Below are 13,399 nucleotides of genomic sequence, written 5' to 3'. Positions count from 1 at the left end.
ATTTAATAAGTCCTAGTTCCGGAGAAAATCCCAAAGGGTGTAGTGGCGATGAGAAATGTCGCCACTAAACCCTTTGGGATTTGCCCTTTGGGACTCTGCCGTTTCAGCCCACCTGGTGCCTATTTTTATTCAACGTGACGGGTTATAGCATCTCTAGGGTCTACTGTCGTTGGTTTACTGCAAAACTAGCCCAGGTGTTATGTTTACTGCGTTGAAACATAAAGGCCTAATGCTATTGCGTCAGAAGTATAAGGTAGGTATATAGTTTTTAAAATAATTGTAATTTAAAATACGAAAACTAGGTACGTAGAAAATTCGAAATCAGAATGTAAAATACTGAATAGGCCCTACAATTTGAACTCCATTTTATGATAGTTGATATAAAATAATTCCTCATAAGTAAATAATAACTTTAAAATTTCAGCTTGAATTGTACCTAGCCTATGTTTATTTTAACTAAATCAAAGTAATATTAGTTACTTCAACTTTTAAAGCAATCAAACTACGAGGCTTTTTTATGTACCTAGGTACTTACATTAGATTATCAATTTATCAGGGTTAATAAATCTAATCAATTGAGTTTAAAATATAGCGATCGAATTTACTCCTCATAATACTGTTATTAAATACATTATAATTAAATTACCATCCACACGTAAATTTAATTCATGCTCATATATTTAAGGTTTGTGAGGGCAAAATGGACGTATATTTGTCACACAAAAAAAGAAATATTTTAAACGCAATTCTGCATAAATAAGGGACCTAAGTACTGATTAATAACAGTCCGCCGGACGGTATCGGCCTATCAGTTAGAAGAAAATTTTGGCAGTTCCGAACAACTGACAGGCCGATACCGTCCGGCGGACTGTTAATCAGTGGGCCCCTTAAGGGTTCAATAATCACAGTATACAGTGCATAGAGGTACAATAATATAGAGATGACACGGGGGAGGGGCCAAACGACCGAACGAGATGAAGTTATGGAAATTTCAGTAGGAGTAGCAGAGAAAGCGGTATTATTGCTTGTCCTTGTCACAGTCTCACTTTTTGTTTGTTCCCCACCAAAAATTTTGTATGGTTTATGGTGGGCAACAAATAACCCGACCGAATTACGTAGATTGTTTTTGGTAGGTTGTCAGGAATGTTAAAACGTGTTTTTAAAATTGTCGCTTTGCGTATGTTTTGTCCCTCAAGGAGGCACGCGTATAGCTCATCTATGTAATACTAGGTCTACGATACAGTGGAACATCGTGTCGTGTTTCGGAGGTTCCGGAGAAAACTGCTGAATCCGACAGAAGACCAGACGATTCAACGGAGCCACGCCGTTTTATCGCCTACATAGTGTTTATTTTTTTTAAGTTTATAAAAATGCATATAGGTATATGTTAGTCTGTAAGGTATTTGTAATATGGGCCACGTTGCCTGTTTTAAATTGTTAAAGCAATAAATATGTAACTAAATAAATAATGGTATTAGACCATGGAGTAGAGGTTAAGAGATTTGTAGAAATATGATTGACTAGTTAATTACCCTATTTCTTGTATAACTGAATGATCATTAACAGTCTTTTCTCATTGTTACAGACGATGACTTCCTTAGCCCCAAACGGCACACTGCCGTCCTTAGAAGATAACTCAACAGACAACGAATACACGCCGTACGGCGACCGGTTGGAGACTTACCTGGTGCCCGTGATATTCGCCATCATCTTCGTGGTCGGTGTGCTGGGGAATGGAACACTCGTCATTGTGTACGTCAGGCATAGGGGCATGAGGAACGCACCGAATACGTAAGCTTAATTTTTGTAGTATTTGAGTGGGGTACTTGAAAAACTGTGAAGACAACGAGTACACGCCGTACGACGACCGTTTGGAGACTTACCTGGTGCCCGTGATATTCGCCATCATCTTCGTGGTCGGGGTGCTGGGGAATGGAACACTCGTCATTGTGTACGTCAGGCATAGGGGTATGAGGAATGCACCGAATACGTAAGTTTAATTTTTGTAGTATTTAAGTGGGGTACTTCAAAAACTGTGAAGACAACGAATACACGCCGTACGGCGACCGTTTGGAGACTTACCTGGTGCCCGTGATATTCGCCATCATCTTCGTGGTCGGTGTGCTGGGGAATGGAACACTCGTCATTGTGTACGTCAGGCATAGGGGCATGAGGAATGCACCGAATACGTAAGTTTAATTTTTGTAGTATTTAAGTGGGGTACTTCAAAAACTGTGAAGACAACGAATACACGCCGTACGGCGACCGTTTGGAGACTTACCTGGTGCCCGTGATATTCGCCATCATCTTCGTGGTCGGGGTGCTGGGGAATGGAACACTCGTCATTGTGTACGTCAGGCATAGGGGCATGAGGAATGCACCGAATACGTAAGTTTAATTTTTGTAGTATTTAAGTGGGGTACTTGAAAAACTGTGAAGACAACGAATACACAGACATAGGGACATGAGGAATGCACCAAATACGTAAGTTTAATTTGGCTGCTATTTAACTGATCACCAGATTTAATAAAATTTAATACCAAAAAAATCTACTTTACCACCCTACTTAAAATAATGAATGATCACCAAAATTATAACACCATTTTAATGTGAAATGATTACCAATTTTAATACATTTTACTATCCTAGTAAAGGAAATGACACCAAATTAATCATTATTAACCCAAAATTTTTAAATAATTACCAAATTTCAAACCCCAATTTAATGTCAATTGATAACCAAATTTTTACATCGTGCTATCCTATTAAATAAAATGACACCAAAATAATCATTGTAAACCCAAAAATAGTAAATGACCACCAAAATTAGAACTCCATTTTAATGTAAAATTATAACCAAATTTTTAAATCTTGCTATCCTATTAAAGCAAAGCAAAATTTTCTAGTAGCATTTCGTTTCTGTATGGGTTGCAGTTCAAACCTAACCTAACCCACTTTTCTAGTAACATTTCGTTTCTGTAAGGTTCGCAGTTCAAACCTAACCTAACCCACTTTTCTAGTAACATTTCGTTTCTGTAAGGTTCGCGGTTCAAACCTAACCTAACCCACTTTTCTAGTAGCATTTCTTATCTGGAAGGGTCGCAGTTCAAACCTAACCTAACCCACTTTTCTAGTAGAATTTCGTTTCTGTGTGGGTCGGAGTTCAAACCTAACCTAACCCACTTTTCTAGTAGCGTTTTGTTTCTGTAAGGGTCACAGTTCAAACCTAACCTAACCCACTTTTCTAGTAGCATTTCGTTTCTGTAAGGGTCGCAGTTCAAACCTAACCTAACCCACTTTTCTAGTAGCATTTCTTTTCTGTAAGGGTCGCAGTTCAAACCTAACCTAACCCACTTTTCTAGTAGCAATTCGTTTCTGTAAGGGTCGCAGTGTTAACCTAGCCCACTTAACTGATAGCAGTATACAAACCTAACCTAACATACTTTTCTAGTAGCATTTCAGTATGCCTACCTAAGTTATGCGGTGCGAGGTACGGGGGTTGAGCGGGAGGGGCTAGTAATTTTGGCATCATTTTACTTTATTTGGTAATATGTATAAATTTTTTGGTATCATAGTGGTTTATTTAGGTGAAAATATCGCATTTATTTGGTCTTCAAGATTTGGTGATCATTAATGATTTTTGGTAATCATTCAATATATTTGGTATTCGAATACAATTTGAAGTGCAGTCGTAATTAAAATGGTGGTACATTTGTAATTTTAGGCCTTATTTTTTTGGTGTTCAGTAATTTTTTTTGGTAAGCATGATTTTTTTATTTAGGGTACCAAAGTATTTTTTGGTGGTCATTATATTTGTAGCCGTTTTTTAATTTTTGCTTACTTGAAAAACTGAAACTATTTCGAATTGTGACAACCATAATGTAATTAAAAAAATACTTAAAAAAATGTTTCTATAGTTCGTTTTTTTAGAATTAGAAAGAAGATAGCGATCTTGACATGTCTTTTAATTGAAAAACGCTTTTTAAAAATCAGTAATTATTACTTATGAAAGCAGAAGAATATAACTAAATGATCGTATTGGATTCATAATTGTTACATATTTGCCGTGTCTTATTTTTAAAACGTGATTTTCAATAAAAAGACACATCAAGATTGTTTACTTTATTTCTAATGCTAAAAAGAAACGAACTAAGTACATATATAATAGAATCTTATATTTGATCTCACTAGTTACTGAGATGGGCATTAATCGATTAACTTTTTAGTTAACTAATCAATCGATTAAAAATATCAATCGTCATTTTTTAATCGCGATTAATTTAGTTGCGATTAAATTAGTTGTGAGAATGTACAACTAACAACTAAATTAGTTTTAGTTTCAATCGACTAAATTTCACGGTTAAATCTATATTAAAACTATGTCACTACCCTTGCCATCTTCAGCATCTGTCGAGAGAGTTTTTTCATATGCCACAATGATGAATCTCCCTAAATAAAATAGGCTCTCAGATCATCTATTTGAAGAAAGAGTAGTATTGAAAACGAACTTAAAAAAGTAAACATATTCTATAGATTATTTTACTCGTGTTGTATTTGTTGTGAGTACTCTAATTTTTAAGTACATTTATATGATTATATTTATGAGCAAATTTTGATTATGTAGTTTATTATATGCAGAGCTTGATATATTGTATTGAATGTTATACTTTATATATAATGGGTAAAGAAAGTACATAGTAAAAAAATATTTACCAATGATTATATCCTTTATTTTTAAACCTATCACAATATTGGAAATGTGTCTGTTTTATTAATTATAAACATTTTTTTTATATTACTCACTGATTAAATTTATATTACTTATATTACTCACTGATTAAATAATAAGTAAATGTCACAAATGCAAAACATACTTCGCAAATTTTAATTGAGCATGCATAATGTTATGATGTATGTACAAACATGTTGATTATTTATAAGCTTTTTTGATTTTTTGATACTTTTTGCTTTGAATGTTTCATATACAAAGTTTGATTTATTATAACTGTGTTTTTTAATGTTTTATATCATAACATATGATATGAACATTTTATCGTATATAGAACGTTGATTTGATATTTTTTTTATTTTAATTATTATTTTTACGATTGACATTGATTAACAACAAAATACAAAGTTTTATTTATAAAATTGTGTTTTAAGTGTCAATGCACAAAGTACCCAATCTTTATTTACCCTTAGATAAGAGAAATTTTACACTCCATAAAAATGGTCAAAATATCGCAAGTAACACATGTGCTATTTCATTTTTATACATGCGTTAATAAGTCCTAATCTGCTGGCTGTCAACATAGCCATACCGAGGTTTTCCATTTAATTTGCTTCTAACATTAGTCGCGGAAAAAATAGTCTAACTAATTAGTCGATTACAAAAATTAGTTGTCCGTAATCAATCGGCAACTAATTTAGTTGCAACTAAATTAGTTGCACTCTATACAACTACGATTGATCAGTCGTCGTTTTCAATCGTCAGTCGCAATTAATTCTTTTAGTCTTAATCGTTAACCGTTAGTCGATTACATTTTGCCCATCTCGTGGGAGGAGTGGGAGTCCCACTGTTACAATTACTTTACATACCTATTTGGACGTAAAGGTACCATAAAATCCCCGTAGTGCTTTTTATTTATTAAAATTAAACTAACTTAATATTTATTTAGTGCTTGGTTTTCAAATATAGACTCACATGTGGCAAGCAGAGATAGTTCGTATCAGTAACACTTAATAGTACATTATTGTCGAGGCTCGGAAGTAGCTACTTGCAGGCTGAGGATTCGTTTTAAACGGACGACCTTGGGAGTCCGTTTAATTGAATCCGAAGCCAGCAAGTAGCCTTCCAGCCGAGTCATATATAGTGCTTTTCTCAAAAATGGTGCAAGAAATATAAATATCATAGAAATACTTTACAAAAGCAACATTCTTACGTATATTTTTTCACAGAAAAAAGCCCTTGCCGCCTTTTTATTTTTTTTAATAATAAAATAAAAGTGTATTTTTCTGCCGAAAATACGCCAACCTATTTGAGACAACTAAATAGTCGCGGTACTAATCATCTGTTTGGCTGTTTAATGGGCCTGTGCCTTCATTTGACATGGCCATTTCAACTTTTAAAAAGTTTGGAACTCGACAAATAATGGAATTTGTATGCAACATTGCAGTCCCAAAATCGAGACTGCAATGTTGTTAACTTTTTAATTTTTGACTGACCATAAACTACACACTTCGCGACCTATTTTTTAGACGGCAAAGTCGACTTTGCCGTCCATTTTTGAGAAAAATAACTGTATTGTTTAATATAGGTATCATAGAATTTAATTAATCATGTAGGTATTGTCTTGCGGGTGTGCTGAATGCAAGTTTAAATGTTATTTTAATCTTTAAATGCACATTCTGGAATACGCTTACTACTCCTATTTGCAATATCCATAAAGTGCAATATGCTTCGAAGCACCCACTAAAGATGGATAATAAAAATACAGACAACTATTAAAAGCATACAGTTTTCTGTACGAGTTTACGACAAACCGCAGGGGAGTATAAAGGTTAAATAAAACAAAATACCCTTTTACGGGTGAAACTCCGTTTGTCTTTTAGTTCATAAAATTAAAACATTCAATCCGGCTAAAGCGACAGCGTGTGTGTTTTATTTTAGTTGAAATTGTCTTGTAATTATGGGGAAGGTTTACTGTGGCATTAAAAAGTAATGTGATTTAATTAGTGATACTTTACCCTTTAGATTAGCGGTTGCTGTTATTGAGCGATTTTCGCGACCTTTTACTAATAAGGCTAGCCGGAATACGTTATACATACGTATCTATAAAAAAGTAACCATAAACTAGCCATATAAATAATAACACGTTTAATAAAAATTGGTAAAACACAGCTTCTGGGCAATATTAAATCCTGCCAACGTTAAATAAACAGACTTTTAGAATAAATACAAACGAATTCTCTGCGAAGCAATAAACTAAAGGAATGTCAAGATATTGTTCCCAGAAACTTGGGATCGAGCCCAACTTGATATCGGCTTATTTACTCCATCCTATTAGGATGTTACCGGGTTTCCCTTTGCAACAATCATTGAAATGCTTTGGGCGGATTCAACCCTGCCAGAAGAGTATTATTAATTCTGATGTAAAATAAATAATGTACAGTCAAGGAATTTAAATTCCGACCCATTTCGTACTTTGTCACAGTGACAATCAATATGAAAGCCGCTAGAGACCTCATACGGTTGTCACTGTGACAAAGTACGAAATGGGTCGGAATTTAAATTCCTTGACTGTACCGCCTGTTAGTAAAGCGAAAGTTGCACAATAATTGTGTAAAAGTTTATCACAAATTAGAAAAGTACAATTTATAAAAAATAAAAATAAAAGATTAATTAAATTAATTAAATATTAAGTACCTACCTAAGCTAAAAGTAAAACATTATAAAGTAATAAATGTATTTATTAAGATTAAGTTTGCACAACGCTTTTTTTACAAAACAGCAAACACATGTGCATTATACTACCATACTTTTTGCTTGTTAGAAGCGTTTAAAGCAGGGACCGTATAACCGGTTTTATTAAATACCTGTATATAAACTGTCAAACGAATACCGGTTAAAATGTTATACCTATATTCGAATTAGAGGTATTGCTGTCATTCCGTTTTTGTCTTTATCGCTAAACTACACTAATTGACATAATGAAATACCGGTATTCATTAATACCTCAATAATAACAGGTATTCAGTATACCGGTAATGGTTATCGTATTTAATACCGGTATTCATTGCACTTGATCAAAGAGTAACCAAAAACTTTGCGACAAGAGGTTAAAGTTTTTGTTAAGTCCTCATGCTAATATTGATCGCTGTACAAGCGAAATATTTCATAATTTATGAGCGTAGCAAGTGGTTCGAAATTGCGACCGTTTCAAAGCACGAGGTTAATGAATGAATTAATGAAAAGAATTAACCCCAGAAAACATTTCCATATGAAATATGAGCGCCGCGCCGGCGCGCCGCCGCCGCCATCAAAATTTTCGCGCCGCCGCCGTCGCCAAAATTTTCGCGTCGCCGCTGCCGACACTGCGCTATCGCCGTGGCATCGGCGTGACCTTGTTAGATACTAGAGTCTGTCTAAGCTAACTTTGCACCGATTTGAACAGAACAAAGTGAGGGAGTGTTATTATAATATAAACGTCATATTTTCATAGAAATTTGACATTAACGATGTAAATATCATCGTTCATCGTTCACACGTTGTCGTTGCAAATGCTATGCAGATTAGTTTGATCGGGAATTTATTGCTTTTATATAAGGTGCTAACAAATTAGGTACCGATATTTTAAGAGATGGTACTTTATTATATAAAAACAATTAACTTTAAATAGAAATCAAGAAAACTTTTCATATCATATTTTTGTTTTATTTACCGAACAAAAAAATAAATTAGAATTATATTAAAAAAATTAATTAAAAATAATCATTACGTGCATTTAACCACATAAAGAAAAAATACATAGAGTGCTCATGCTCACTCCATAAATCAGTTTTGGTACCAAAAATACTATTGTTTTCGTAGTCAACATCTAGTATCGAGTAACGGAATTATCAGTACTGCTACTTGACAATAGATGTTGCACCGACCGAAATGTCTAATGCTCAACAACTTTCAGCGAATATTAAACAAGGATTATCTGGAACTTATTTTCAACTCTTTCTGCTTTAATATTAGTTGTAAATAGTTGTTCAATACAATTTTCGTGAGTCGCGACATTTGAGACATCTAGTATCAAGTAGCGGTACTGATAATCCCGCTACTGGATGCTAAATGTCAACTACGAAAATAATAGTCTTTTTGGTACCAAAACTGATGTACGGAGTGAGCACTCTATGCTTACTATATTTGTCTATGATTTAACTGACAAGATGTTTAACACTTTCTGTTTTGTCAACAATTGTTTGTGTTAAATGTAATTATCATCAACGTGTCATTTCATTTATCAACGTGAAGTGGCCAGTTAAAAAGAGGACTCATTTAATTATCTCATTAACAGGGTGTTTTTACGTAGCAAATTTGTTTTCCAATTTTCTCAAAAAAACATAAAACCTAAATGTTTCATACTTAAATATATTCCAGGAGTCGAGTATTATCAGCTGTAAAAATATTGGTAGCTAATTTGTTATATTAAGTTCGGATATATAAATTTTTTGGCTAATATATATTAGACTGCATGCTTTCTCTTGTCTATGCTTAAGCTAAACATGTGGCAGTAGTTAGCGATTCGGTGGCCAGGCAATGTCAATGAATAAGAAATAGGTGATATGGAGCCTAACCTACTACGTCTATTCCAGAACATATCCTCAACAATTGCATGTAAAGGTATGAGCACGATAGTTGAAGTCACGCACACAACAACAAAATCATGTAATGACAGTGAGATTTTGAAATTAATATTCTTTTTAGGGTTCCGTATTTCGTACCAATATCAAGTTGAAGTCAACTGTAAAAAAGTTTCTTGAAGGTTTTTTTTATAGGCTTTTAATATCGTACGTTTAAGTCGCATTCACTCATTGATTCATTCATACTATTTTTGCGATTAGTAGGTACTCTGTGCGAGCAGTGTGTGTAATCATTCACCTCTCCTGGCGATACGTACATAACCCTAAATAACTATTATATTTGACTATAGCTACCCGCACTGACTTCGCACGGATAACACAAAACCTTAACAAATTGTACACCTAAACTAAAGCTTCCTCAAAAATCTTTCTATTGATAGCTGAAATCCGCATGAAAATCAGTTGAGTAGGTTTTGAGTTCATCGTGAACATACATTCATATTCATATAGTTACAGACAGACGCGGCGGGGGACTTTGTTTTATAATGTGTAGTGAATTAGTGATAGATTCAATTAACAGTAACCTCACAATATAAAGATGTTCATTGTGCTGCTTATCTACAGTTCATGGCATGAAAAACTTTTTTCCTACCATAATTCAATAAATAATCCTTGAAATTAAAAGGTTTGAATTATCTTCGCATAAACCAAGTTTTCAAGGCTACGCCGCCGATTCGCCGCCACCGCCAACCAATTTTGACCGGCGAACCGTCGCCGGCTAAATGCCTATCGGGCGGCGCTAGACGTGCGCGCCGGTCGAAAATAATTGGGCAACGGCGCGCCACCTAAAAATCCACGGCGGCGGCGTGGAATTTTTCAACTTTTCAATATTAAGACGTATAATGAAAAGTCATGCTTAACCCTTAAATCGACAAGGGAAAAAAAAATCTTAAAAACTGTGTTAGTATCATTTTTTTGGTGTTATTATCTTATTAGGTATGTGGTTGTTTATTGTAGAAAAATCATGAAAAAAATCTATTTATAATAGTTTCGAAAAAAACATAGGTATGACAAATATGTTGGATGTTGCCAGGTTCGGTGTAAATAAAAAGATACGCCGCATAATGAAAAGACGTCTAGTATTTTGGACGTTGCCGAATATACAGTACAGTACTTTATATGCATGAGGTTTTTTTTTGTCAATATCATGTTTTTTTTAAATTAATATAGAATAATTGCATTTTAATTATAAATACACTTACTGATAATGTCAACTTATAAACTAAAGTAAAACCTATTATTTTTATATTTTTCCAAAAAGTTTATAGCTCGTAGGTGGTAAAATTTTACCAGTCATTGGCGTCATTTTATTAACATTAAATCAAACTTAGCGGGGTATCGTAGGATGCAGCAACATCTGAACAATGGTATACAATAATGCATGTAATTTTATCAATATTTTCGTAAGAAATTTCTTAAATGAAATCGGGTCTGTCTCTTGATGTCTTGATGAACGCACAGGAAAAAAAATCCGTAATAATATTTTTTTATCTATTTGGTTCATTACGTTGTAATACGACAAATAATGACTTAGTATGGTGTTGGTGCGACATAAAATAGTAGAAATTCAATTATATAACCAGAAAAATTCCGTAAGTACGTAATTATTGCCATTTTTAAGTAAGTATTTTACGTCAATAATGTGAGAGTTACGTACGAGCCCTGATGCAAATGATTTCGTCTAGTTCCGCGCAACAATTTTGTTTATTTTAATAAATTTTACACATGAACATATAATGACCCAGTAATGGGAACCATAATAGCAATGTTTAATGTAGTTTATTTTGATCGTATAATAAAATTGCATGAGACTTTTATTGCTGAAAAAAAGGAGTTTTCAAAAACGTTGTCCAAATCATATTGTCCTCTCTTACAGCACTGCTGCATGCATGGGCTCGAAACAAAATTTTCAGTACATTGGCAGAGCCCTATTGCTTTCTCTGGTAATAGCCCTTTTCACATATGTTGTAATCCTACCCGTCAAAAAAAAATCATTATTTTTTTTCTTTCAGTACAAACGGTATTTCTTGTATTTGGATTTAGTTATTGCAGAGTATTACCATATAAAATTAAATTACATTAATATAAGCATTAAATATTAGTAATTTTTAAACAAAAACATTATTTTTGAACAAACGCGAGAACCTCAAAAAGTGGGGTCACCTGACGAAAACATATGCATCGGGGCTCGTAGGAAGTGGCGCCCGCAATAATTTTCAACTATTTCTTATCGGACTATAACCTATTACATATTTTAACGCTGTATAATACTGTCTTATAAAAAAATATTCGGCGCGAATTTTAAACTACCGGCGGCGGCGGCGGCGCGCGGACTCCTTATGGCGGCGGCGCGCACGTCTAATCGGCGCTCATATCTTTGAGATTATAAACTACATACATAATAAAATACAATTAAATCAACAATAAAAAAACAATTAAAAGAATCAAATGAACGCTATTAAATATTTATCCATCAAAATCATCACCTAACAGCTAATTTCACCAGCAACATGAAAACGGGCATTCTAAGATCCGAATCTTAAGTATTTACAACTTTACAAGCGGGCCGGACAATGTCCTTGACGAGTAGCGAAGGAACGAATCGTGGTACTACTACAACCGGTATTGGGACTTACTTATTACCGGTAATAGCTTTAGGAGTAAACTATCAAATAGTGGTATTTGTTGTCAATTGGCTAAACCGATAACACTATTGAATACCGGTATTCGAATACCTCTATTCGGAGCTTAAGTGATATAAATACCCAAATTCAAATTACACCGGTTATACCTCAATAATAACCTGTAGTCAGAATACCGGTAACGGTCCCTGGTTTAAAGGCTATCTTGATCTAAAGCTAATGTATCTCCGTCTTTATAAGTCTCAGAGTAATTTTGCATTGTTTAATTACGAACATTGTTTAATTCCATAAAAGTTTGGTTTTTAAAAGGACATCGAAACTTAGAAGGATATAATCGTGCAAATTCGTATAGATCGTAGATTAGCACGGATTTCCTTAATTAACAAAGCATGGGTGACAAATAGTGGTGTCACCACATTACCTACGTCAATATGGGCTCACTTAGTTTGAATCCTTTGTCCGTATGTGTTTCTGACAGTTGCATATAAGCTATTGTTATGTAGATTTCTGTGTATTGTTTGCCTTTTGTTTGTAGATTGTAAGTAATTAAAATGGTTATACCATTGGTAAAGTTTAAAATAATTAATTTGAGATCTAATTCATTGCTTGCTGACACCTATTTAAGCTGCAGAAGTTTATTGAAGTTTGAAGTTTGATAAAATACGATTAAAAAGTGACCACAGTAATTCTGTAATCACAATGATACCTGGATCTATGATCAATCAAACCATCAGGCTTTTGCAGCAAGTAAGGTGTAGGGGGGCAATTTCGACTGCGGTATAATTTCAAGTAATCGAAATATCTTCCATGTTTTACATTATTAACTAGAGTCACAGTAACAGATTGTAACATGTCGACCGAAATTCACCCCAACCGTTATAACACGTATAACATTACAAATACCTATTTAAATATTACAAAAGGCTTCATTGAATCTCTCGATGAATAGATGAATAGACTACGCCAATTAGCCATCATTGATGGCAATGATGGCCCATCAATATTGCCAGCTGTATCATGCTTCGGTTTATCTGTAACATTATTTGTAGCAAGATGTATTTATTGTTACATATTATATGAAATTGAAACTTACAAAGCAGTCATACTTACGATAATAATGACTTAATTAATCGCATGTTTATCTCAACATTTCGAACGCGACGTTACAAATACGTTTTGTTCTTAGTGGAGAGAAATTATATTTTCTAGCTAACATTTATACCAGAATATCTGTCGGCCCACAAACAACGCTCAAAAATCAATGCTTTTTGCCGCACATTTGCCGATTTGTTTTGCAGTTGTAAAGTGTCACTTTAAAAGTGAGGAAAAGTAAATACATGCTGCTT

The 13,399-nt window shown here is 34.0% G+C and overlaps 1 protein-coding gene across 1 annotated transcript in view; it reads left to right on the top strand.

The window, feature by feature from the left end:
* The first annotated feature begins 1,588 nt into the window (after nucleotides 1-1,588).
* Nucleotides 1,589-13,399, top strand: part of LOC134672405 (neuropeptide CCHamide-2 receptor-like) — a 52,654-nt gene continuing 40,843 nt past the window's right edge. Inside the window, exon 1 of the mRNA XM_063530288.1 lies at nucleotides 1,589-1,791. Within this exon, the coding sequence (XP_063386358.1) occupies nucleotides 1,589-1,791 (203 nt within the window). The remainder of the gene's footprint in view (nucleotides 1,792-13,399) is intronic.

Source organism: Cydia fagiglandana, chromosome 17, assembly GCF_963556715.1.
Source record: "Cydia fagiglandana chromosome 17, ilCydFagi1.1, whole genome shotgun sequence".
Lineage (NCBI taxonomy): Eukaryota > Metazoa > Arthropoda > Insecta > Lepidoptera > Tortricidae > Cydia > Cydia fagiglandana.
The sequence above is the reverse complement of the archived record's forward strand: the minus strand, read 5'-3'. Positions and strand labels throughout refer to the sequence as shown.